The sequence below is a fragment of the Leptonychotes weddellii genome, chromosome 4 (assembly GCF_054177405.1).
Source record: "Leptonychotes weddellii isolate Sample4059 chromosome 4, ASM5417740v2, whole genome shotgun sequence".
Taxonomy (NCBI): domain Eukaryota; kingdom Metazoa; phylum Chordata; class Mammalia; order Carnivora; family Phocidae; genus Leptonychotes; species Leptonychotes weddellii.
In genome coordinates this window covers 7603157-7630418 of record NC_138372.1, presented here as the reverse complement: position 1 = coordinate 7630418, position 27262 = coordinate 7603157, and the positions used below count along the sequence as shown (strand labels likewise).

Here is a 27262-nt window from a genome sequence, read left to right as displayed (position 1 = left end):
AGTCCCATGCCGCGGTACCCACACGGCAAACTCCACCCTGCCACAGTGTAGATGCAGAGGGGAATAATAGTAGCGATGCACCGGATGTGCGCGTGGAAGTGACTGAAATCAACTCAGGACCCATTGGTTCTCCCGAATTGACGTAAGCCTCCTTTCGCCTGCCACTGGCCGCGTGGTTTGTCTATTTGAACAGTCCCCGCCCCCTAGAGAAGCCGGGTCCCTATAAGCCTCTCTTCTCCTTCATTTCTATTGGTCTATGTTCCAGTCCATCTTCTTCTTACGCCTGCCGATTGGTCCTCAGGGCTGGGAGCCCGCCCCCACCACCCGCCCGGCTTAGAGGACAGCGGGGAAGGCGGGTGGTGGGGCCGGGGGCCTGAAGCGGAGGTACCCTCGCTGGTGGCGGCAGCTGAGGCCTTGGCCGAAGCCGCGCGGTGAGTCTGGGGCCTGGCACCGACCCCTCCAAGGCGGAGGAATATCCAGACCCAGGGTCAGCCTGGTCCGTGGGAGGGGGGCTCGGGAAGTTGCCCGTCTGGGACGTGGGGTTCCCTCCGTACCAGCCCCACGGGCTTGGGCGCCGTCCGAGCCCTTGACCCCCACCCGGCGAGGCAGCACCCACCTCCTCCCGGATCCCAGGAGACCCCCGGACCCTTCAGCCTGCCGTGTGTCCCTGCGCCGCGAAGGCCGGCCCATCAGCCCCGGTACTGCCGGGGCGCCTTTGGGTCTCCATGCCCTGCAGTCGCCCCTTCTTCCTAGCCACCTACGGATTGACCTCAGAGAGGAGCAACGTCAGTGTGTGCCCCTCAGTCTGCCCCCTGGGGACCTTTCAACGACCCAGTCCCCAGAGCTGAGCTGGGTTCCATCCTTGTGTTTCATCCTCTCTGCCCTCCCCGCCCCCATCCTCAGTTTCAGCCACCCCAACTTTAACTTCTGCAAGCCCTCACCAAGACTCTTAGGATATTCGACTTCCAATATCTTCATTGAATTGTGCCTGGAGCAGATGAGCCTGTGGGTCTCAGACCCTGTGAAGGTACCCTGGTTCTTTCCTGAGAAGGAGAATTCCTTGCCAGCCAGCCTCCCGGTCATCGCAGACCCTTGGGCACACACCTCATAGTTTTCTCATCAGGGATCCTTGAGTTTCCTCTCCCCTGAAGGATGACACTTCCTTCTGCAGTCTTTTTCTTGGCATTGGAGCATTTAATAGCTTTACAAAACCATTATTCCCTGGGGTCTTTTTTTTTTTTTTTCCTCTGCCTCTCACAAATACTTTCAAAAATAAGAATTTTGATAATTTGATTTTTTAATATAATCTGGACATCCCTGGGATAGGTATATATGTTACTTCCATAGCAGTCTGGGCTGAGCCCTATAATGGCCACTTTCCACCTAGATTTTAAGCTCGTTGAGGGAAGGGATAGTACTTAATTGAGGAATGAATGTATGATCTCAGGAACTAGTCAGTCTCTTAGCTCACATTCCAAGTACTAGTATTTTATGGAACGGCACTGTCCAGTACAATAACCATCAGCCACAGGCGGCCTAGAGCACTTGAAACATGACTAGTCCACATTGAGATTGCCATGTGCACAGCACATTTTGGAGACTTAGTACAAAAAGAGAATGGAAAATATATCTATATTCTTTATGTTGATGACAGGTTGAAATGATCTTTTGGATGTATTGGGTTTTAAAAATGTATTAATTTCTCCTGTTTCTTTTAACCTTTTTTGATATGGCTATCACGAAATGTAAAATTACTCTTATGGCTTGTACTGTGTTTTTACTGGCCATTGCTGCTATAGAATAATAATCAATGTCCCTCTTAAAATTGAATGCCTTGAGGAAAGGGACAGTCTTAGGCTTGTTTTATTTTCTCTCTACCTCCCTATCTCTAGTGCCTGGCAGTGGGCCACGTATGGAGTAGTCATGATGATAATAATAGCTAACAATTACTAAGCACTCACTGTGTGCCTGGCACCGTTCTAAGCACTTTTTAACATTTATTAACTTATTTAACCCTCACATCAATGCTATGAGTTACGTAATGTTATCCTACTGCAGGTGAGGAAACTGGGACATTTTCAGTATCTTCCTCAAGGTATATAATTTTGATATGATTTTTGTTTTTTTTTAGATTTTATTTATTTGAGAGAGCACAAACTGGGGGAGGAGCAAAGGGAGAGGGAGAAGCAGACTCCCCGCTGAGCAGGGAGCCCGATGCGGGGCTCAGTCCCAGGACCCCCGGGATCATGACCTGATCTGGGTTCCATCCTTGGGTTTCATCCTCTCTGATGAAAGCAGATGCCCTATAATTTTGGACTGCATTCGAACCCAGGAAGTCTGGCTCCACAGCCCACAGCTTGACCCTGTCTGCTACATTGCCTGTTTTCAACACCAGTCGCTGTTGACTAATCAAGGCTTTTCTGTGCATTCCTCAGGGAGGTCTCCCAACCTTTGTAGGATCCCCTTCCTGACACGGGCAGGGTGGAGACCTGTGCTGAGGAACCATGGCCATAAATAAATTCATCACTGTGGTTTGTTATCCAGAACATTAAAGGAAGTTTCTCTCCAAAGAACCTCAGATCAGGATGCTCGGAACCGGACCCACTGCCGCCACCACAGCAAGCACCACGTCCAGCAACGTGAGCGTCCTGCAGCAGTTCGCCAGCGGCCTGAAGAGCCGGAATGAGGAGACCAGGGCCAAAGCTGCCAAGGAGCTCCAGCACTATGTCACCATGGAGCTTCGAGAGGTTGGGGCTTCTGTGATTCGCCAGGGAATGTTTGGTCCAAATGTACCAGCACGGGTCTAGATTCCTTTTGACAGCTCAGTGAGGGTTTGGAACGTGACGACCCCCAGTTTCTCCTGTCTGTGCGATACACAGGTTCCTTTGCAGCGGGTACACGGTTCTGGGGCATGTCCTGTGTTATGATGGCATTTAGGAGTCAGTGTAGAGTCAGCTGTTTCTTTTCGTGTTTCTTTTTTTTCTTTTTCCCCATGGTATTCCAGACCTTCAGTTCTTTCCATCTGATAACAATGGTTGGGATGGGTTTGAAGAGTTGGTAGCCTGGGGCTTTCTAGATAGAGAGCTCATGTGACGTCAGGACAGTGTCTCCTGCGTCCTTGTAACCCCAGGATGCAGCCTGCTCAACAAGTGTTTGTTCCATAAACAGATGAACCTCGAGTTCAGTTGCTCAACAGTTTACAGCTATAAAAGTGGGCAGCAGCTTTGTCCTCTCTGGGTTGAGCTGTATCTGCTGGCCACCTCTCAGTCCTACCCTCTGGAAGCCACCCCCCCCCCCCCCCCCGCCACTGCTGCCCCAGCCTCGGGGGCTCATCAGAAGCTGTTCTGAGTACACCTTCCTTTGCAGATGAGTCAGGAGGAGTCTACGCGCTTCTATGATCAGCTGAACCATCACATCTTTGAACTGGTTTCTAGCTCAGATGCCAATGAGAGAAAAGGTGGCATCTTGGCCATAGGTAAGGACAGCCTGGCGACAGGAACGACCGGGAGTAAAGCATGGCTCCCTTCGTGTCCTGCACCTGGGTGTGCTGTGCACTGATGCTTTGTTCTTACCTGTTTAAGGAATTTTTAAGGAGCCTTGTGGCTTTCAGATCAATTCAGGTATTGATCCTAGCAATGGTCCTGGGACGTGAGCAAAGCTGGTATTTTCAGATACAGAGTCTGAGAACTGTGACGCAGCTTTTCTAGGGCCAGGCAGTGGCCACCGTGAGACGAGAAGCCAGCTTTCCTTCTGCCGCCCCGTGTTGCTTGTTGCAGGCTCTAGTGTCTCTGTCGAGCAGTTTGGTGCAGCGGGGCTCACGGATGGACAGGGGGCGGTGGGGAACAGTGATAAAAAGCATGTCATTCTCAAGCCCCAGGGACTGGTCTGGTGAATTCCTATTCATTTTCAGTTTGTTTTCTCTTTCTTCTTGGGAAAACAAATTATCTGTACTAAAATGAGGTTATTTTGCCTTATGTAAGTAGTTCTGGCACAAACATCAAGTGTGTTGCTTTAAAATGAAAATTATCTGCATCCTTCCCATCTGGAAGTTGCGTTCTGTGCTCAAAGTAGAAGGAAGGGGTCGCTTGCCAGCCTTCTTTCAGGGCAGTGCGCTCTCCTGGACAGGATGCACCCATCCTCACCTTTTGCCTTCCTCTTTTTCCCAGCCAGCCTCATTGGAGTGGAAGGTGGGAATGCCACTCGGATTGGCAGATTCGCTAACTATCTTCGGAACCTCCTCCCCTCGAATGACCCAGTTGTCATGGAGATGGCATCAAAGGCCATTGGCCGCCTCGCCATGGCAGGGGACACTTTTACAGCTGAGTATGTGGAGTTTGAGGTGAAGCGAGCCTTGGAATGGCTGGGCGCCGACCGCAACGAGGGCCGGAGACACGCAGCTGTGAGTGCCTCCGGGGAGGGGTCCCCCACACAATGTGCTCAGGTCCCTGAAAGGCACAATGAGGGGACGCTCCAGGCATAGGCACTGTGCTTCTTAGGGGCCTTTGGTTTTGTCCTGAATCCCTTTCTCTTTTTGCCCTGAGCGCCATACCTGAAGAGGAAACTTAAAGTTCTCTTTTGTTGCTTGAGAAGCAGCCCTAAGTGTAGCGCTTACCTTGACCTCTAATTTCCTAGAATCAAAATTGCCTCCTAAGCAGAAGGCACCCCTCAGCCATAGGAAGGGAAGAAGCCACAAGCCAAAAAGCTTCCAAAGCCCCAGATAACTGTCTGCATGATCCCATCAGTGTCTTTGTCAGGGTCTCTCTGCTGTACCGTGGGAATACGGAAGGCCTAGGAGTAGGAGAGGAGCAGGGGCAGTGGGACCTTCACTTCCCCACCCTCCTTTCAGGCCTTTCATGTTTATTTTATTTATTTATTTGTTTAAATTTATTTACTTATTTTAGAGAGCAAGAGAGCGCATGTGTGAGTGCAGGGGAAGGGCAGAGGGAGAGAAAGTCTCAAGCAGACTCCCCACTAAGCGTGAGTCCGAGGTAGGGCTCAATCTCATGACCCTGAAATCACAACCTGAGCTGAAACCAAGAGTACCACTTACCCGACTGCACCACTCAGGTGCCACTCTTATTTACTTTTTAGGCATTATTGATTGGTTGGTACCTAGACCAGACTTCATCTTTCCCCGTTGGCTGTTCTGCATTTGGAGGAGTGAGAGCCTCTTTTCCTCCTCTCGTAGTGTATCCCACTGCTTTTTTTTTTTTTTTAAAGTAGGCTCCATGTCCATTTTGGAGCTCAACTCGAGGCTTGAACCCATGACCCTGAGATGAAGACCTGAACTGAGATTAAGACACTTAACCAACTGAGCCACCCAGGTGCCCCACATCCCCACTGCTTTTTGAGGCTTGTCCCTGAAAAAGGCTGGTTTGGAGGACCAGACTTTCAGGCTGCAAGATGAGGGAGAGTCTGTCCTTAAGAGAGAGAATCTGGGGTGGTGGTGCCTGGGCGGCTCAGTCGGTGAAGCATCTGCCTTTGGTTCAGGTCATGATCCCAGGGTCCTGGGATTGAGCCCTGCATCAGGCTCCCTGCTCAGCGGGGAGCCTGCTTCTCCCTGTCCCTCTGCAGCTCCCCTGCTTGTGCTCTCTCTCACTCTCAAATAAATAGATAAAATCTTTAAAAGAGAGAGAGAGGGGATCTGCGAATGAATATGGTGGGGATCAAAGCATCATTTGGATCCTTTCCTGTCAGCTCCCTCTTTAGGAGCCAGCCCCACGAGGAGGGATCCTGGGACTGGGTGAGGGACACACACATGGAGCCTGCTGCAAGTCGGTTTTGTCCTTCCTGACTCTGAAACTTGGAGCAACCTCTGACCTTCAGTTTCTTCCACTGTCAGATGAACATAATAGCAAGATTAAATATTGAACAGGATTATTAGCTCATTCAGTAAATGTTTATTGAATACTGCTATGTTCCAGGGATGGTTTTAGGCTTTTGAGGGCAGTATACAAAGTATAAAACATGTCTGCCTTCTAGAGTTTATCTTCTAACATGAGGAACATCCTATGTTTGTAAATGCCCTAGGATAATGAACACTGAGATGTTTGATCAATTTTACTTTTACTCCTAGGTCCCCAGAGATTCCTAGCTAGAAGGGTGGACAAGTTCACTCTCTTTCTGATGTATATATACACTGCATGATGACAAGAGGCCGTATCGTGACAGAATCAAACTCTGATACAGATGAGAGTCCTCTGTGTGCCTTTCTCTCCTAGGTTCTGGTTCTCCGTGAGCTGGCCATCAGCGTCCCCACCTTCTTCTTCCAGCAAGTGCAGCCCTTCTTTGACAACATTTTTGTGGCCGTGTGGGACCCCAAACAGGCCATCCGGGAGGGAGCTGTAGCCGCCCTTCGTGCCTGTTTGATCCTCACCACCCAGCGTGAGCCGAAGGAGATGCAAAAGCCTCAGTGGTACCGGGTGAGCATGTCGCCATTCCATCCCCCTGCAAATCATGCATACATATAGCATCACCCCTCCAAAAGGGCCACGACGGGGCCTTGCCACAGAGCCAAGTGTTACACTGTGTGGGTCAATAGTTATTTCATTGTATTTCACTAGAGCAAAGATCTGTTGGTAGCCACACCATTATCGTACATACCACTAAGAGTGAAAATGTGGTTCAGTTAAACTGACTTATTGTCTTATCAATAATTATAAGAGCTCTTTTCTCCGATATTAAATTATAGAAAAATGGGTATCTGAAAAATAGCAACATACAATGATACTAGTTTAGAAAGGGCTGGTTCTCTCTCCTCCAGAGTCATAAGCCCTGTGCCGATTGCTGTTGCCAAGAAAACTTAACCAAGGAGCTTGTACTACAAAGAGAGCCCTGAACATGGCATTGGAGACCTGGGTTCTAGGCTTGGCACAATTTGCTATGTGAACTTGGACAAGTCATTTAACTTCCTTGAGCCTCTGTTTTTCATCTGTTCAATAGGGGTGGTCATGGTCTCTTGCCTCATGGTATTGTGCGGATTGAAGCTAAATTAAAGGAAAGAGCTTGGTAACTTCGTATCATTGATGTAGCTGGTACCAGCCACTGAGCAGGCCTGGTCACACCACAGAACCGCCTGTGTAGAAGGGGTGGGCTGTGTTCTTTCTACCTTTGAACCTTGGGTAATTAACACATTCTGTATCTCTCATAGCACACATTTGAAGAAGCAGAGAAGGGGTTTGATGAGACGTTGGCCAAGGAGAAAGGCATGAATCGGGATGATCGCATCCATGGAGCCTTGCTGATCCTCAACGAGTTGGTCCGCATCAGCAGCATGGAGGGAGAGGTGAGAAGCCACGTCAGAAGGGAGTCTGGATTCCCACGTGCCATTCTGTGAACAGGACAGGCGAGATCCTTGTCCTTACAGAGGATGTGATGTAAGGGACACAGGCAGTAAGCAAGTAAACAAGGTCATTTCAGAAAAGCACTAAGTCCTAGGAAGTAATGGGATGGAGGGTAGCAGGGAGGAGGGGGTGGCTTCCTCTCTGGGGTGGTGCCATTTGAGCTGAGACCTGCAGGACGTGGAGGGGTGTGCCTTGCAGAGGGCAGGGAGATTGTGTTCCAGGTGGAGGCTTTGAGGTGGGAGAGAGTTTGAAAGTTCAGGGAACAGAAAGAAGGGAAATGTGGCTGGGGCACAAGAGCCAGGGAGGGGGGGCGACAAATTCCGAGGCCTCGCGGTTCGTGGTAAACACTGGCTTTTATTCTCACTGCAAACCTCAGAAGTGTGTACACAGGGGAGTGGTGTGAGGGCCTCATTTTTAATAATCATTGGCGACTTGTGGGGCAAAGCTTGTGCCGCGGCAGGAATGAAAGCAGGAGACTGGTTAGGGGGTGTGGTTAAAAGTGCCAGCATTTTTGTTACGGAAATAGACCGGGAAAGAAAACGGAGCAGGGAGAGACTGGCAAGCCATCAGATGCAGGGCACAGCTGGCCCTAAGTGAACAAGACCGCAAAGGAAAGTGGGCTGGAAGCATGCTAGGCCCCCATGCAGAGCCGCCGTGGGGGCCTCAGGCCACAGTTGGCTCTCAGGTGAGCCCTCCGCAGCATTCCTCCCCCGTGCTGTCAGTGGCTAGAGGCAGCCGATGGCAAGCGTGGCCGTGGCGCAAACATGGTGACGTTTTCAGAGTCGCAGCGGGGGCCTTTGGGCAACTGCACTCCTTGTAGTTGGGCGTCCCGTTCTCCTGGCTGCCAGGGGGTCTATGGAAGGAGCCTGGGCAGGTGATGGTGGTGGCCTCCACTGGTGTTGGCAGTGTAGACGCGGAAGAGATTCAGTGTCAGTCCGCTGGATGCAGGATACATTGGGGCTAGAGCTCCGTCTGCGAGTCTTCCTATGGGGAGCGAGTTGGTGTGCAGTTTTGTCCCGGGGCTTCTTGCTTTATTAGACCCAGGGGCCGTTTGGTAATGGTGGTGCTGTAGGTGCTGGGCAGCACCTGCTGCTGTACGTGTAGAACCCAGGAGTCTAGCTTGGAATCCCCGCTCCTCTCTCTCCTGTGTGACTTGGGTACGTTATTTTACTTCCTTTAGCCTCATTTTCCTTGCTGTTAACAGGGATCTCAGCCACCTCCTTGGGCTCCTGTGAGGTTTCTAAATACAACTGGCCCTTGAATGACACAGGTTTGAACCGCATGGGTCCACGTATACGTGGATTTTTTTTTAGTAAATATGTTGGGAAATTTTTTGGAGGTTTGTGATACCTCAACTAACTCAACAGATGAACCGCATAGCCTAGAAATATTGAAAAAATTAAGAAGTTAAGTATGTCACAAATGCACAAAATACATGTAGATACTAGTCTCATTATTTACTACCACAAAATGTACACGAATCTATTACAAAAATTAGAAATTTACCTAAACTTACACATACCAGCACTTACAGACTATACGTGGCGCCGTTCGCAGTTGAGAGAAATGTGAACAAATATGAAGGTACAATATTAAATCCTAACTGTGTAAAATTGACTGTGGGACACACTGTCTTCTGCAGTAATTTCATAGCCACCTCGTGTTGCTGTTGCTGTGAGCTCAGGTGTTGCGAGCGTCTGGTTAACACACCGCAAGGCTCATCTGTGTGCACAGTTCGCCCCTCCAGTAAATTGCGCGTCGCAATAAGAAGTGCCCTGTCGCACTTCTCATGTGTGTTTCATCGTGTTTCGTGCAATACTGTAAACCTTGAATAATACTATGGAACCCGGACGAAGTGCCACTAGTGAGGTTCTTCCAAGAAGCAAAGTCATGATGTTATAAGAGAAAGTTGAATCGCTTGATATGCACCGCAGATTGAGATCTGCAGCTGTGGCCGCCCACCATTCCAAGATAAATGAACCCAGCGTAAGGACCAGTGCAAAAAAAGAAAAGGAAATCCGTGAAGTTACTGCTGCAGCTGTGCCAACAGGCACAAAAGTCTTGCACTTTTTGAGAAATCTCTTTTTATCTCACACTGAACATGCAGCTTTTATGTGGGTACAGGATTGCTGTAAGAAAGGTATACTTAAAGACCAATATGATTGGAGAAAAAGCGAAATCATTATCTGACAACTTAGAGCAAAAGGAAGGTGAAGGACTGAAAGCTAGAGAATTGAATGCCAGCAAAAGATGGTTTGATAAGTTTGAAAAGAGGTTTGACTTTAAAAAAAGTCAAGATAACAGGAGAAGCAGCTTCTGCTGACCAAGAGGCAGCAGATGAGTTCCCAGACGCCATAAAGAAGATCACTGAAGAGAAAGGATATGTGCCTGAATAGACTTTTAATGCAGACGAAGGTGCCTTACTCTGGAAAAGAAAATGCCACAGAGGACATTTATTAGGAGGAGAAGCAGGCACCAGGATTCGAGGCAGGAAGGGGCAGGCTAATTCTCTCGTGCAACACAGTGGAGTTTATGATCAGACGGCCCTTATCTATAAATTGCTAACCCTGGAGCTTTGAAGGGGAGAGATAAACACCACAAGAACTCTCTTTCTGGATTGGTTCCCTTAATGCTTTGTCTCTGAAGTCAAGAAGTACCTTGCTGGTAAGGGACCACCTTTTAAAATTCTTTCAATATTGGACAATGCCCCTGGCCACCCAGAACCCCATGAGTTCAACACCAGAGTCATCGAAGTGGTCTACCTGCTCCCAAACACAGCGTCTCTAATTCAGCCTCTAGATCCGGGTCATGACCTTTAAGGCTCATTACACATGGTACTTTGTGAAAAGGATTGTCAATACTGTGGAAGAGAACCCTGATGGGAAGTCTGGAAGGATTACACCATTGAAAATGCCATTGTTGTTGTAGAAAAAGCCACAAATGCCATGAAGCCTGAAACAAATTCCTCCTGGAGAAAACTGGGGCCAGATCTTGCGCATGACTTCACAGGACTTATGACAGGGCCAGTCAAGAAAACCATGAAAGAGATTGAAAGAAAGTGGATATGGCAGAAAAGGTGGGGGCTAAAGGGTGATATGGATCTTGGAGACTTTCAAGAGCTAATAGACACCACACCAGGGGATCGAACAGAAGATGATTTGAGGGAGGGGAGTGTTTCCAAACCGGTGCTGGATGATGAGGAAGACGGCCTAGGAGAAGCAGTGCCAGGAACCAGGAGGGGTCTGGTTATTTCAAGACTGCTCTTGATGTCTTTTACGACATGGATCCTTCTATGATGCAGGCACTGAAATGAAGCAGACCGTGGAAGAGGGATCGGTACTGTAGAAAGACATTTTTAGAGAAATGAAAAAGCAAAAAAGTCAAACAGAAATTATGATGTATTTCTGTAAAGTTGCACAGAGTGTGCCGTGTCTCCTGCCTCCCCTCCCACCTCTTCTGCTGCTGCCAGCTCTGCAGCAGCCAGCTGGCCCCTCCTCTGCCTCAGTCTACTCACCGTGAGACCCACGAGAATGCAGATGCTTCTGCTGAGCCACTTCCTGCTAGTGAATAGGAAAGAATCATCATGCTGTACAGTTAATAAACTTACCTATTGTGTGTTTGTGAGTCTTCATGTGAAAATCTATTGACTGTACAGCAAGACTATATGAGATGTTTTTGTGAATCGATCATGTGGAACCTCGTGTGCAAAGCTCGTGTGGAAGTGGACAGCCTGTCCCTGTGTGGGCGTAGGGTGAGTGAGGTTTACTGTCAAGCTAAAGGTAATAATGTGTTGGTTTTCTTACCGTTTTATAACTTTGCTTTCAAAGAATTTCATGGCCGTACAGTATACCTTTCTCGTAATTGGAGAAACTGCGTATCAGCCTATCATCGCAGGTAAGTGGGTTTTTAAAAAATGTATCCATCGGTGTTTCCAATACTGTATTATGAATATGACTATAGTACTGTACGCCATAAAAATGTGATGACTCATTCGCGTGTAGGCTAGGCTACCGTGAATCAGTTGTCTCGATGACGCTAAGCTGCCGTAAAACAGTCGTATTGCTGCTTCTTCGTCATCGGCGCCTGCGTCGTTCGTTATCCCTGTAAATAAATACGATTTTCTTTTTCACATTATCTTTTCATTTTTGCTGTCTGGTGTTAGTAATGCATATTAACATCTACATTGTTTTGCTTCAAATAAGACAGTATTCACGTAGGTACTGACAGACGATTCATCTTGTCAATAGATGACATACACTTAGGATATTGGTAAATACGGTATGGTACTATAAATGTATTTTCTCTTCCTTATGTTTCTCATAATAGCATTTTCTTTTCTCTAGCTTTCTTGTAAGAATACAGCATCTAATACACATGCTAAATGTGTGCTAATCAGTTGTTTATTATCGGTAAGACTCTGGTCAACAGTAGGCTGTTAGTAAAGTTTTAAGGGAGTCAGAAGTTACACATGGATTTTCTTTGATTTTTTTATTTATTTATGTATTTATTTATTTTTAAAGATTTTATTTATTTGAGAGAAAGAATGAGACAGAGAGCGAGCACGAGTAGGGGGGAGGGGCAGAGAGGGAGAGAGAAGCAGACTCCCCACCGAGCAGGGAGCCCGATGTGGGGCTCGATCCCAGGACCCTGAGATCATGACCTGAGCCAAAGGCAGACACTTAACCAACTGAGCCACCCAGGCGCCCCTACACATGGATTTTCGACTGCATAGGATGTCTTTGCCCCTAACCTCCACATTGTTCAAGGGTCGACTGAATACGTGAAGTGTCTGGCACAACACCTGATGGAGTAGGCATTCCATAAATGGTAGCCCTCGGAGAGTTCCCTACCCAAGTATAGCGTAGGCTTTCCACTGTAGCTTGTACAGCTGTGGGATCTCTTTTTTCTCCCAGGAAAACAGAACATCACCTAACTAGGTTTAATTAAAATGGAACTTTGTAAATTTTGTAAATTCTAAAGAACTCTCCAAATGGAAGGCATTATAATTTTGTAACTTGTTAATTCATTCAACAGATATTTATTGAACACCTGCTGTGGGCCAGCTACACCAAGTCCTAAGAGCTAGAATAATACAGCAGTGAATAAGGCATTATATTCTAGCAGGGAGAGACAATACACAAATAAGTAAAAATATGTACAGTTGGCCCTTGAACAACGCAGAGGTTCAGGCATCAACCTCCCCATGCAGTTGAAAATCCATATATAACTTTTGATTCCCCCAAACTTACCTATTAATAGCCTCCTATTGACCAGAAACCTTATCAATAACATAAACAGTCAATTAACACACATTTCGTATGTTATGTGTATAATATACTGTATTTTTACAATAAAGTAAGCTAGAGGAAATAAAATGTTGTTAAGAAAATCATAAGGGGGGCGCCTGGGTGGTTCAGTCGGTTAAGTGGCTGCCTTCGGCTTGGGTCACAATCCCAGGGTCCTGGGATCGAGCCCCACATTGGGCTCCCTGCTCAGTGGGAAACCTGCTTCTCCCTCTCCCACTCCCCCTGCTTGTGTTCCCTCTCTCGCTGTCTCTCTGTCAAATAAATAAGTAAAATCTTTAAAAAAAAAAAAATCATAAGAAGGAGAAAATATGTTTATGGTACCATACTGGGTTTATGGGAAAACATCCACATATAAGTGGACCAGTGCAGTTCATACTCCTGTTGTTCAAGTGTCAGCTGTAATGTATCATATGGTGATGAACGTTCTGGAGAAAAGTAGGGCAGGGAAAGGGACCAGGAGGTGCTAGCGTGGATCAAGGATTACATTTTAAAATGTAACATTTGAGCATAGTCGTGAAGGAGGTAAGAAAGAGCCATACAAATAAAGACCTGGACAGAGCATTCCAGACAGCAGGTTCTGCAGGCACGAAGGCCTCAAGGCGGGAGCTTGCTGCCTTTGGAGGAGAACCAGATTGCCATTGGGACTGAGCTGTGTGACAGGAGAGAGGTGGCGGGAGATGGGGTCAGAGGAATACCTGGGATAAGGAAAGGGGCACATTGTGTGGGGTCCCAGGAGCCACCGTACAGACCGCGTGTGTGAAGTGGGAAGCTGTTAGTGGGTTTTGAGCAACAGAGTGACATTTGACTCATGTTTCAGAAGGATTGCTGTGGCTGCCATGTTGAGTGGATTATCAGCAGGGCTCGGGCTGATGCCAGGAGTCCAGTTAGGAAGAAACAGCAGCAACCTTAGCAGAGAACTTTTGCAGCTTGAACCCTAGTGGAAACTGTGCAGGCCAACGAGTGGCTGGATTCTGAATTTGGGCCTGGGGGGTCAGTGGGAGAGAGAGGAGTCAAGGTTTTTGGCCTGTGAGACTGGGAGGATAGGGCGGCATTTGCTGAGACAGGAGGACTGAGGTGGAAGGAGCAGGTTTGGGGTAGAAGGTCAGGAGTTTGCTTCTGAATGTTAGATGAGTGCAGACGTGTGAATGTTAAGTTTGAGACACCTGTTGGGTATCTGAGCAGAGAACTGGGTCTTTCTGGGGGGTTCTGGGCAGAGACACAGATTTGGGAGTCATCAGCACATAGCCATGACTTCAAGTCCCGAGACTGGGTGACTAGTTCCCCAGCAGAGCACTGGTGTCGTTGGAGAAGAGGTGGGGCCTGGTACCTAAGGTCAGGAGATGAGGAGCAACCAGGGGAGACCAAGAGGCAGCTGGTGCGGGTAGGGGAGGAAGGCCAGGAAAGCTCAGGATCCAAGAAGCCAAGGAAGAAAGAGTTTTCAAAGAGGAGGAAATATTAAGTTGGCTCAAACACTGCAGATTAGTCAGATACAATGAAGACGTAATTGACCATCCGATTAGCAGCATCAGAGTCCTTGGTGACCTTGATAAGAATAGTGCAGAAAATTTCTGAAAAGTGAGAGTATCTGTGTCGAGAACAGTATGGAAGTTGAGAAATGAATTGTTTGGACTGTTACTAAGCAGCGCTTTGAATAGGACATAGATGTGAATTCTCAGCCCGTCAGGTTAGTCCCCACCAGCCACGGAATTCCTCGGATCCCGAGAAAATTACTTTCCCAAGTTGTTTCGGCCTGGGTTTCTGAAGAGAGGAGCCTGGCCTCACCAGGACCCTGGCGTGGGGCTGCCCGTCACCCTCGCCAGAGGCTTCCTGGCCACAACCTTAGGTCTGGAGTCACAGCCATTTGCAACTCAGCTTTCCCAAACCAAGGGAGGGGTCCTCCGCAGCCAGCCCCCTGCTGCTGCTGCTTCATCATTCGGTAGGTGGTGCTCTTCTGCCTGAATTGGAACAAAACCAGTCCTCCTGCAAGGTTCTGGGGAAATCCAGGAAGATGAGGAGCGGGCACCCCCCACTTTGAAAATAGTTCCCCTTCAGGGTGGGGCAGACGAGTTGCTCTGTAGACCCCACAGTGGCTAGGCAAATGGCACTTGGGAGTTAAGCTGATCCCCACCCCCCCCATGCAGCGCCTGAGAGAAGAAATGGAAGAAATCACACAGCAGCAGCTGGTGCATGACAAGTACTGCAAGGACCTCATGGGCTTCAGCACGAAACCTCGCCACATTACCCCCTTCACCAGTTTCCAGGCTGTCCAGCCCCCGCAGTCCAACGCCTTGGTGGGACTGCTGGGGTACAGCTCTCACCAAGGCCTCATGGGGTTCGGGGCTTCCCCCAGCCCAGCGAAGTCCACCCTGGTGGAGAGTCGGTGTTGCAGAGACCTGATGGAGGAGAAATTTGATCAGGTAAGTGGTGAGGGGCCCACCCCCCTCCCCAAGCTCCATACCCCCTCTCCCGCTCCCTCACCAACCCTGCGCCTTCCTCCTTCAGGTGTGCCAGTGGGTGCTGAAATGCAGGAATAGCAAGAACTCGCTGATCCAGATGACAATCCTTAATCTGTTGCCCCGCCTGGCCGCGTTTCGACCTTCTGCCTTCACAGGTGAGGATGTCCACGGACATGTCGTGTCATTCCCTGTTGAAATCAAACAGAAGTGATTCCCAAGAGTCATGTCTACCTCTCGTTTGAAGCGACGCCAACCTCGGGGCTCGTCTCTGGCATCTTTGCCTCCTGTCTGATTTCAGCCAGGCCTCATTCGGGGTTGCTACAGATGTCACAGGAAAAATCAGAGTGCAGGCAGAGAGGCCGTTCGGGAGCCAAGCAACTTGGCATATATGGAAGACAACAAGTTGGTGACAGGCTTTGAAGAGACCAAAGGAAGGGCAGTTTGGGTTTAGCTACTCTGCAGCAGCCTCTCTGGGGCAGGGAGGATGCAGTGTCCGTCCTGCTTCGGCCCCTGGTCACCCACCTGCCTCACTGCTCAGACGGAGGAGGGCCTGGAGGTTTCAGAGGCAGGTTTCAGGGATGACAGACTGTGGGTTCCCATATTCCTGCCCTTTGCACTGGGCAGTGAGAATCCCTGGCCCCTGGAGCGGCCCCAGCTCAGGTGCTGGCTTCCCCACGGCCTTCCTGGGTGACTCCTCCTGGGAGTACTTTCTTCCCCCTTCCTTCAGAGCATCCAGCTGTGGGAAGGCTTTGGCATCCGACCTGGGATGAATCTGGCTTCTGTCCTTAACTGTCAGGTTTTCAGACAGGTTATTTGACCTTCCTAGGCCTCCACTTCCTGACTTGTCTGTGGAGAATAACAGTCCTTGTCTTGCAAGATGAGCTGCATTAATGCCTGAACAGCTCATCCAAATGGCAGAGTAAGCCCCAGTAGATAGAAACCATTATTCTGCTTTTACTGCCCCCTCTTCCTCCTTCAAATCCATTTTAGAAGTAAGGTCAAGGTTAAAAATTGTAATAATACTCCAGTTGCCTGTTCATACTTAATATCCTTATCTTACCTCCCTACTTGCTGAGTGGAGAGACCCCATCTCGAACATCTTTTTGCACCTCACTGCGGTGCACATCGCCTGTGCTTAATAAGCATTCAGGAGCAAGTGAGAGCCAGGAGTGGAAGTAGAAGGTCAGCCCGACCCTTGCAGATGCCATTCCCTAGCACACAGACTCATTTCACACCACCCAGTTCAGACGAAACGGGAAAAATGCATGGTTGGCGTTAAATGTGCTGTGTGTGAGACGAGAATGTGTTGAGTAAGGACGAGACAATTAGCCACATAAAATCAATGAACCAGAAAAGGTGATATCATGAAAATCACCCATATTTTTTTCAGTTTTCCATTCTTCCTACCTGGTACCCAGCAGCTGTTCTCCTTTTTAATGATCAGACATGCCCCTGTTCCGTAGAGCTTTAAATAACTGTGGTTTGAAAGTCTGTGGTTCAAAAGAAAGTAATAACTAGGCCGAATTTGATCAAAGTCTGGCATATTGTGGAAGCAGTTACCCCAGTAAGTTCAAAGGCCCGCCTAGGAGCAGGATACCAAGGCTCAGAGGGCCCCTAGGTGTATTCTTTTGATGTGGGTTTTTATTGTTTTATTAAATAATATACTAAAATGTGTTATTGAAATTCAGCCTGGGCAGCCCCCATACATGTGGCCTCATGGGGAAAGTGCCCCCTTTAAATTTAAATCTTGCAGCTTGGAAGTCATTGCTCAAACTTCCCAATGATGTAATTTTTGGCCATATCAAAAACATGCTAAGATTGGGCTGGAACCTCTAACAATTCCTAGTCTCTTAGGGTGCTAAATCGGGCAAAGGATGTCACCCTCTTGATTTAGGCTCCTTTCCTGCTGAAATGCTGTCCCCGTGCAGAAGTCCCGTTTTCCTCATGGATGTGCTCTGATTTTAAGGTTACATACATCACCTTAGTCTTCTGTTTTCAAGCCCCAGAGTGCTTTGACCATGAGATCCATGAAAGAAGACCTTTCTCATTAGAGTAAATGCAGGGAGGCATCTATGCTGTTTGGGACTCCACTGCCTCCTAAATGAGCTTCTGGAGGCCCTCAGCACCCCTCACTTTCTATTGGATGTGTGGTCTTGCCTTCTCTGCTGCTGTGTATGTTCTGCTGGTGCGTGGACTTGAGGCCAGCAAGATGGAAGGGAAGAAATAGAAGAGACAAAAATCAGGAAATTCCAGCCTTTGGAGGAGTAATAACACTTTCACTTAAATTGCCCAAGAATCGCCTACCTGCTCACATTGGCTGATGGAAACTTAATGAAAATACACTTGTGGCTTCCCAAATTACAGACTAAATGTTGTTCTATTAAATATAACTATAACAGAAATCTCTGGATAATAGCAAAGTGATTTCCAGGCCTAAGCTGAATAGAGTGGCCTGTTTATTGCAAACAGTATTCAAAATCACTTTAAATTTCAATATAATATAAAATAGTTTAGATGATTATCTCTTTGTTTTTAAGCAAGATTTAACATATATTTCTTAAACAAGAGCATGTAGTCTTTCCCTCAAAATATAGCACTAATGGGGACAATTATGCAATGTTATTGTTTTTGGAGACCCTTTAAGATTTTTTTTTTTAATTAAAGTGGAAAAAAATCTAATATTTCTAATATTTCCAAAAGATGTATCTGAGGAGTGATTATTAAGCATAAGACTTTGGTTAATACATCCTCTAAATTCTTCTTTACTTTTTTTCAACAGGCTCTCTTAATTTCTTTTTTTTTTTTTTTTTTTAAGATTTACTTACTTGAGAGAGAGAGAGCACAAGCAAGGGGAGGGACAGAGGGAGAGGGACAAGCAGACTCCTCGCTGAGCAGGGAGCCTGGCTTGAGACTCTATCACAGGACCCTGAGATCATGACCTGAGCCGAAGGCAGATGCTTAACCGACTGAGCCTCCCAGACTCCCCTCTCTTAATTTATTCTTAAATTTAAGTGTTTTATTTTTTTATTTTTTTTTAAGATTTTATTTATTTATTTGACAGAGAGAGAGAGATAGCGAGAGCAGGAACACAAGCAGGGGGAGTGGGAGAGGGAGAAGCAGGCTTCCCGCCAAGCAGGGAGCCCGATGCGGGGTTCAATCCCAGGACCCCGGGATCATGACCTGAGCCGAAGGCAGACGCTTAATGACTGAGCCACCCAGGCGCCCCAATTTAACTGTTTTATAGGAACTCTGACCTTATATATATACCAACCCTGACCTTGAGCCATATGCTTTGTCTTTCTTATGATCAGATACCCAGTACCTCCAAGACACCATGAACCATGTCTTAAGCTGTGTCAAGAAGGAGAAGGAACGTACAGCAGCCTTCCAAGCCCTGGGGCTGCTTTCTGTGGCTGTGAGATCTGAGTTTAAGGTCTATTTACCTCGTGTGCTGGACATCATCCGTGCAGCCCTACCCCCTAAGGACTTTGCCCATAAGTAAGCATCTCTATTGTGATTTCACCTTCCACCCCCATTTGGCTGGGGAGAAGGATGCTCCATCCCAGTTTCCATGGAGCTTAAGCCCATTCTCCACATCACTAAGCTCCAGGGTGTAGCAAATCATACAAAGCACAACCCTTCCTCAGTTGAGTGCCAGCCTTTTTCAAATGAAGTGATACAGATATAAATATTTGGGGAGGTTGAATACCCTGTGAACACGTTAGATGTCAGTGCTGTTTTCAATATTATTATTAACTGGGAATCTCCTAGTTTTGCTCTTTTCTCTGGTTTTCAAAGGTCTTTTGATGTAAGGCCTAAAGAGAGAGCTTCTGGACTGGAACTGAAGAGAACTAATGGTCACTTTTTCCTTGTCACTGAAGTTGGGTGCATTATTCCACCCTTGAAACCTCCCCAGTGAATAAAATACAAGAAAAACCTTCACCCCGCAAGCTGGAGAGGCCAGGGTGTCTCCTCTAAGGCTCGGCGGGGGTCAGTGTTGACTAAAGCTGTGTTTTGATCTTTCTTTGTGTTAGTAGCAAGGATCGGTCTGGTGAAGGGATAAGCCTCCCCATTCTAAAGCCCAGCGTTCTCATCGTGGGGGAGAATTTCTTTCCATATGATGGATGCACCCTACCCCCTGGTCCCTGATGTACACACTGTTCAGTTTGCTTCCTAAATAGGTACCTTGGCCAGCACCGCGCTAACCCATATTGTGCCTTGTGTGCAAATTCAGAAAGGGGCCCCTTTCTCAAGATACTTGACTGCCATCTGCTGGATTGTTGTAAATTCAAATCTACAGTGTGTCCGGTGTGATGGGCCCCCTGGAATTGTGCAGTAGATAACCTGCTCACCAGCAAATTGTGGCCCTGCCTGGATCACCTGCCCTCTGTGCCCCAAGGCGATTTTGAGGTGGGGCATCACACGATGTCGTTGTGTCTGAAGTAGCCACTCTTTTGGTCCCCTGCAGGAGACAGAAGGCCATGCAGGTGGATGCCACAGTGTTCACCTGCATCAGCATGCTGGCCCGGGCAATGGGGCCAGGCATCCAACAGGATATCAAGGAGCTGCTGGAGCCCATGCTGGCAGTGGGACTGAGGTGGGTATCAGAAACCTGAGCTGCTCCCATCTTGCGTAGTAAGAGCCTTGACCGGCGGCATCGGGACAGCGCTGAAAGCGGGTCATGGGTGTTTGCTTGTTAAACTGGATAGGCAGGAGAGCTCACGCTAAACACACGGGCTGGTTTCGCATCCTGGTTCCATCTCTAGTTAGCTGTGTGGTCCTGACCAGTTACTTAACTTCTCTGAGCCTTAGTTTTCTCACCTGAAAAGCGGGCACAATAGCAGCTCGTGTTGTCCAAGGTTGTCAAGGGGGTTAAGTGAAAGAGTTCATGAAACAGGCACTCTGGGCACTGGCCTTGCACAGAAGAAGTGCTCGGTTGATGTTTGTAGCTGTTGTTTATGTTATCATTGGGAAACTGCCTGGCTTTTCTGGCTTTAGTTCTCTTTAGCTATAAAATAAGGATGATGCTCTTTGTTTGCTTCCCAGATTGTTTATTGAGACTTGGTCTTCAGCAGTGGCTAAATTACATTAAGCAAGTTCTGGCAAAGACCAGAAATTCATAGATTGTTTTGAAATCTCTGACCAGGCCAAGAGAGTTCAGGACATTTCTTCTATTTTATAGTATCCTTTCTACTTTAAAGACCAAGCAGTGATGGGCCAAATCCCCTTGCTGGACAAGAAGGGCTGTTTCTTCTCAAGAACAGACAAATGTCTTGTCCAGCACCATAGGTGCCTGGTTTCCTTCCCCTCAGCCCTGCCCTCACTGCTGTGCTCTACGACCTGAGCCGTCAGATTCCACAGCTGAAGAAGGACATCCAGGATGGGCTCCTGAAGATGCTGTCCCTGGTCCTGATGCACAAACCCCTCCGGCACCCGGGCATGCCCAAGGGCCTGGCCCATCAGCTAGCTTCCCCTGGCCTCACAGCCCTGCCTGAGGCCAGCGATGTGGGCAGCATTACTCTTGCCCTTCGAACCCTTGGCAGCTTTGAGTTTGAAGGTAAGAAATTGCAGCCGCGCTTGCCAAGACAGTGAGTGTTGCTGGGAACCCCAAGAAAGGAATGAGGGCACCTAGAAGTCCTGGGTCTTGGCTGGGGATCCTGGAGACCAGCTAGCTGATCCTGTAGCAGCTCAGCCTCCTGGGCCCTTTGCATGTATTGTTAATTCCTCCTCTCTGTTTCTTTGTCCCATCCTGAGTTTGGGGGCAGATGGTGTTCAGGGAAATTATGCATTGATCCAAGGAATTAATGCTTCGGAGATGAGAAAGTCAGAGATGGAGCCCCCATCCCCCACGTCCATGAAGCTGAGATGGTATTTAATGCTTTAAAATGTTTAAGCCAGAGGCTTTTAGGTATTTCCATTCCTATGGCAGTGTGATTTTCAAGAGCGCTGTACTGTGTAGTTCAGCGTGGAGTTCTAAGCTGCAGATAAACCCACATCAGTGCCCTAGGGAGATCTATTTCAGGAGAGAAAAATGGATACTTTTGAAATTTAAAATCATGTAAGTGGCAATGATCAAGACTGCAGGGAAACAAGTACAAAAAGCCTCAATGTGCCATCTGAATGCTTATAGCCATCTGTGGTTTCCCTCTTGTAGCTCCTCCTCTTGCACTGATTGACACCCAGGATAATGTATTTCTAATGAGTAGAAAGTAGCTATATTTAAACCCAGCCTACACCAGACTTTCTTTTGGTATTCAAATCTGGGAACTAAAACAGACAAGGTAAATTTGATCAGGAATTGTTTTACTCTCTGGGAATATAAAGGTTTGAGTCAGAATAAAACAAAATTATTCATTCTTTGAAGGAAATAAAGGATTAGGATGAGGGGGGTGGCTGGAATGCTTTTTTGTGTGTCTCCCTGCTCCTCCGCCTCCCTTCTGCCTCTCTGCTGATCGGAAACCCATTTGTTACCTTTTTTAAGAGAAGCGTTCTGGGTCAGTATCTTGTTGAAAATTGAATTCGTAGCCATGAAATGAAAAATGCAGCTAGCTAATTGGAGATCTACCATCCAGAGCAGCAGTGTTAATTTTGTTTTCTCTCTGCCTTTGTATCCAGGCCATTCTCTGACCCAGTTCGTCCGCCACTGTGCAGATCATTTCCTAAACAGCGAACACAAGGAGATCCGCATGGAAGCTGCCCGCACCTGCTCCCGCCTGCTCACACCCTCCGTCCACCTCATCAGCGGCCACGCTCACGTGGTCAGCCAGACCGCAGTGCAAGTGGTGGCAGATGTGCTCAGCAAACTGCTCGTGGTTGGGATAACAGATCCTGGTACGATTTATGAGACAGAAGCAGTCTAGGGAAGTTTATGTGCACAGGGCAGTTGGAATTAGCCAGTTACATTGCATGGCCTCTCTAGAGACTTTCGGCCTCAGCCAGCTGATGTCCAGCTGATGTCTCTGCCAAAGCGTTGGGCTTGGCTACTCCAGCCTATTGGTGTAAAAGAATCTGTCTTTAATTCTGTTGTCTTTGCTCCTATGAGTAGAGAAAAGATTTGACAAGTGAGGTGAGAGAAAGGTACGTGGCATCCTCTTACTAGGCCGGAGGCAGTGGGGACAGAAACTGGGAAATGACCAGAGGGGTGATGGCATTGAAGAGGCGTTCAAAGGCATAATTGCTCTTGCAGACCCTGACATCCGGTACTGTGTCTTGGCATCCCTGGATGAGCGCTTTGATGCACATCTGGCCCAGGCAGAGAATTTACAGGCCCTGTTTGTAGCCCTGAACGACCAGGTGTTTGAGATCCGGGAGCTGGCCATCTGCACCGTGGGCCGGCTCAGTAGCATGAACCCGGCCTTCGTCATGCCTTTCTTGCGCAAGATGCTCATCCAGGTAATGGTGTGACAGTCAGACCTAGAGGCAATGGGAAAGGGACTGTCATTGTGAGAGCGGTTTGGGGAAAGAGAGACGAGGACCGGGAAGGGGGAGAAAGGTGGAGATACCTGGTGAAAGCCACCTTTGGCTCCAAGAGTCCATGTTTTCCCAGCTTTGCAGTCGCAGTTCCAATGCTGATCACCTTGTAAGCCTCTTGGCAGTATGACTCCAGGGGCCCTCTTATCCCAAGCTAACCTCTTCTGCAGCTCTTCTCTTGTTCCTGGCAAGTCACCAGAGATTCCACTTCTTGGCCCTCTCCACTCAGTCTGCTGCAGATGGTGTCAGTTTTCCCAGCACCTCTCTGTCCTTCCGCTCTCCTGCTCTTGCTGATGCCAGGTCAGGCACAGAGGCCAAGGATGAGAATGGTTCCAACATTGCTTCTCATGGTCATTGCCCCTGGTCTGTGCTCCCTGGCTTTCGTTCTTAAATAATGTCAGATGCCAAGCTAAGCTACTGGACTAGAATCAAAGGGAGCTTCAGATTGGCCTTGCTGTTCCATCTACTAGGACTTTTTTTTTTTTTTTAAGTAGGCTCCACGCTGAATGTGGGGCTCAAACTCACAATCCTGAGATCAAGAGTTGCATGCTCCACTGACTGAGCCAGCCAGGCGCCCCAGGATTTTCAATTCCTGCTAAAATCTAGCTGCCCAGTTTTTGTCTCCACCTACCCACATAAGTTGTCTGGCCTCCTTGCGAGTGGTGCATGGTCTGGTCCTTCCTGCCTCGAGATCTTTCCACCCACCTCTTCTGGGTCTCAGTGTGCCTCACCCAGTCCTTTCCTGTCCCCCGACCCCACCCTGTCCCTCCCTCCCGCTCTGCTTCCTGACCCACCCACATAAAGAACGTAAACACAGAAATATCATTAACATACGTAACTTTCATCCTAGAGAAATGTCGTGTGTTCACAATCATAACTAAAGTGACTGTAATATCATCAGTCAACAAATTAGAGGATTATATTATGTTGGCACTTCTGTTTGTAGCCTAATGGTTTACTTCTTCAACTGCTGGCCTGTGATAGGAGTGCCTATCCTTTTAAGTCTTTTTTTAAAATACCTAAGGTTTTGGGAAGGAAAACAAATCATTGTTGAGCCTGCCAGCCCAAATCCTGCTTAAAGAAGCTTGATATAGAAATATCTCCTAACGAGAATATCAGTGTGTTCATTCAGTCAATAGATGTTTTGGACATCTTCCAGGTTCCAGGTCCTGCTGGGTGCTGGAAACATTAGCGAACAAGCCAGGCATGGCCTGTGTCTGCTAGAAGGTTACAATAAGCTGCCGGGCTATCAGGCCATCTCATTTTTCCTGATACTGGAGAATGTGAAGTACCATTGAATGAATTTACCATGTACTGAGCTTAGCCCTTGAAACCCCCAAATTTTTAATTTTTCTTGTTTTCAAATGTGGATACAGACCTTCACAAGTTGAATCACACATTTGCACTTCTTGGTAAGGGACATTACCTAAATGTGCTTTGGCCTTTTCCTCATGCCTCTTGATCATCAGAGGGGGTGTTGGGTATTGTTCTGAGGACGCAGCGATGCTCGCTGGCTCTGGAAGTGAATTTGGGGATCTTTGATTTGGCCATTGGTGCTCCAGAGATTGGCACTCTCCTCTCGGGCATCTGTTCCCTGCCTGCCAGCCATCTCCTGGCTCACGTGGGTCTGTTCTCAGCATCCCTCTCTGTCCACTCTCGCTGGTGTCTGCTGTGACGGGGGAAAACAGGCTGCTGGGGGGATCCAGAAAGTCAGGGTTATTAAATCAATAACCTAAGACAAAATATATTATTAAGTTGTAGATTCCTCCTCTGGGTAGCTGAGTTAACATGCACTTTTCTCACGGTTCAGAGATTTCCTTCTGGCAACTTCAGCTCACCAGAAGTCTGTCTATATTAAGTTGTTTATATCTGTGTCACGATGAGTAGAACGTGCTGATTTACTGGTGTTTTAAGGATGTCAGAACAAACATGTTATTTCTGTTCATCGAGGTCCGAGGGGATTCTGTTGATAGAATCCCTCACTGTTTGGGTTTATCTAGATGTCCCTGAAACCACTACTGAGTATTAATATTTCTTTCAACAGCATAGCTGTTCTGACTGTTCTTTGATTCTTTGTCATTATTTATAGGCCCCCTTAGTGATTTGCTGTCCAGACAAAGATTTTTCTCGAAGAGAGCCCTTCCCTCGTTCCTCATTTCTGCACGCCCCTGCTCTCGCTGTCCCTGTTGGTATTCCCAGCCCCCTGGGCCTGTGCCGTACTGTTAAAGTTGTGCTTGGGGACAGCTGAGGGACCGTGGGGGCTGGGGCACTGTGGGGACTGGGGCTGGTTTCCAGCAGTCTTTCTTCCCACCACTGCTGTGTCCCTGACTGTTGGCCTTTGTGGAGGATCCAGCAGCTACTTGATCCGCAGGCAGTTCTGGTTCCTTCCTCTGGTTCCCTGCCACGTTTCCCCTTTGATACACTGTTCCTCTCTAGAACTTCCTCTACCATACGGACCTTTCTTCCCTGCAGATTCTGACGGAGCTGGAGCACAGCGGCATTGGAAGAATCAAAGAGCAGAGTGCCCGCATGCTGGGGCACCTGGTCTCTAATGCCCCACGGCTCATCCGTCCCTACATGGAGCCCATTTTGAAGGTAGCTCACAGAAGCTAGAGACACTGACACTTTCTCTCCGGGTCATCTTATGTCCGCTTCTTTGAGACAGTGGGAGTGTTTCAGTAGATAATTTCTTCGGCTCCAGGCTCGCGGTCAAGGGCCACATCAAGCATTCTCAGAAAGAATAGCAAAAATCTCACCAATTGCAGGAAAGGGCTCTCTTTTTATAAGGGATAAGATACAAGCTTCAAGCACATCATCAAATGTGCTTGGAAAGGAGAAGTAGGTAGATAGTGACATAAAATAGTTCCCTCAAAATGAAAAAAATTCGCTTTAAAATCTGAGTATGTTAGAGGCTTGTGAAATCTTTGAAAACTTATGTGAATGTGGCAAATGATCAGATACCATTTGAGAAGGCATGGGAAACATTTTTAAATCATGGTGTTTCTCAGCTTTCTCATATATCTAACTGGGCTCAGTATGGAGAAAAGTTTTAGAATCCACATTCTGGAGAAATTCTGGATTCACAAAGCCTAGAAGTTTTATCTAGGATTGAAATGGTCTCTCGGGTGAATTTTACTTACGTAAAAGAAAGGTTTCTAGTAGATTCTGTTCTGCATTCATTTTTACCATACCTTCTTTTCATAGGCTTTAATTTTGAAACTGAAAGATCCAGACCCTGACCCAAACCCAGGTGTGATCAATAATGTCTTGGCTACAATAGGAGAATTGGCTCAGGTAAGGGGACAACTGCATTTTCCATAGGATGGAAAGAATACTGTTTAGTCTCTGAGGAAATCAAAATACTTTGTAATGCCATAATCTCTAATCTTACCTACCACCCTCTTTTTCATTTTGTAGGTTAGTGGCCTAGAAATGAGGAAATGGGTGGATGAACTCTTTATTATCATCATGGACATGCTCCAGGACTCCTCTCTGTTGGCCAAAAGGCAGGTGAGTACTACTCCTCCCAGACTGAGCAGAACAGGCCCCTGGGAGGTCAGGGCCCTTGCCTTTCTTCGTCACTTAGTTAACCCAGAGCTTGGCACATAGTAAGTACTCAGAAGTATCTGTTGAGTAAAATGAAGAAAGATCTGGAGCCAGAATTAGCTGTCATCCTGACCTGGAGTCACTTTCAGTAATCATCAGGGCTGGCCAAGTGGCCTTTCCTCTAGATAAAAGAAAATCCAGATTATCTATCAGAACCCCAGCCCCTAGAGGGAAAGAGAAAGCCTAAGCCTGTGGCTGTGGAGGCAAGTAGAGCTTCAGCACACCCTCCCCCAGCCCTGGCTTCATTTTGTTTGGTCACCAAAGTCATTAGGTGACTAGACCAAAATTAAGAACAATCTTAATTTCCTTTTAAGTCGGATTTCTCCTGTTAATCACTAAGGATATGGAAGGACTGTGTATTTCCTTTGAGAATGGTGGGGCTCTTCTTTTATTTTTTATTTTTTTTTAAGATTTTATTTATTTGACAGAGAGAGACACAGCGAGAGAAGGAACACAAGCAGGGGGAGTGGGAGAGAGAGAAGCAGGCTTCCCGCTGAGCAGGGAGCCCGATGCGGGGTTCGATCCCAGGACCCTGGGATCATGACCTGAGCCGAGAGCAGACGCTTAACAACTGAGCCACCCAGGCACCCTTCTTTTATCTTTTTATCCAGTCATTGTTGCATTGGTTTGTGGCCTTGTTTTTACACCCAGACTCTCAAGGATTTCTGTAAATGGTTAGTGCCTCTCCTGGAAACTTCTTTTCTTAGAAAAGCCTCTAATGCTTCATTGCAATCATTAAACAGTACAAACCATGCTTTCTCTTCTCTCTTACTGGCTCAACAAACCGCATGATCTGTTGTTTGTCCAGGTGGCTCTGTGGACCCTGGGACAGTTGGTGGCCAGCACTGGCTATGTGGTGGAGCCCTACAGGAAGTACCCCACTTTGCTTGAGGTCCTTCTGAATTTTCTGAAGACTGAGCAGAACCAGGGTACACGGAGAGAGGTAGGGAACATGGCAAACTTGGTTCTTTAAAGACTGCTGGAAGACTGGAGAGAGATTGTGGCATTAACATGCTCTGACGGAGTGTTGATTAGATGTCCTGTCCTCCGTTTTGTTCTTCTAGCTGGTCATTCAGGTATG

The 27262-nt window shown here is 47.6% G+C and overlaps 1 protein-coding gene across 5 annotated transcripts in view; it reads left to right on the top strand.

Annotated features, from left to right (window-relative positions):
• Positions 1-296: 296 nt before the first annotated feature.
• MTOR (mechanistic target of rapamycin kinase) overlaps positions 297-27262 on the top strand; it is a 124254-nt gene continuing 97288 nt past the window's right edge. Inside the window, exons 1-18 of one of the 5 annotated variants that reach the window (XM_031030392.2) lie at positions 301-431; positions 904-1027; positions 2572-2747; positions 3367-3475; positions 4167-4399; positions 6222-6422; positions 7151-7285; positions 14791-15066; positions 15152-15260; positions 18417-18603; positions 19574-19702; positions 20418-20662; positions 21721-21936; positions 22292-22497; positions 25048-25170; positions 25780-25869; positions 25993-26085; positions 26990-27124. In XM_031030392.2, coding sequence (XP_030886252.1) covers positions 2586-2747; positions 3367-3475; positions 4167-4399; positions 6222-6422; positions 7151-7285; positions 14791-15066; positions 15152-15260; positions 18417-18603; positions 19574-19702; positions 20418-20662; positions 21721-21936; positions 22292-22497; positions 25048-25170; positions 25780-25869; positions 25993-26085; positions 26990-27124 — 2649 coding nt within the window. In that variant the 5' untranslated portion in view covers positions 301-431; positions 904-1027; positions 2572-2585. Of the gene's footprint in view, positions 432-903; positions 1028-2435; positions 2748-3366; positions 3476-4166; positions 4400-6221; positions 6423-7150; positions 7286-14790; positions 15067-15151; positions 15261-18416; positions 18604-19573; positions 19703-20417; positions 20663-21720; positions 21937-22291; positions 22498-25047; positions 25171-25779; positions 25870-25992; positions 26086-26989; positions 27125-27262 lie in introns of all 5 variants that reach the window. The other 4 variants (XM_081816868.1, XM_081816867.1, XM_006735504.3 and 1 more) reach the window with 4 other exon arrangements.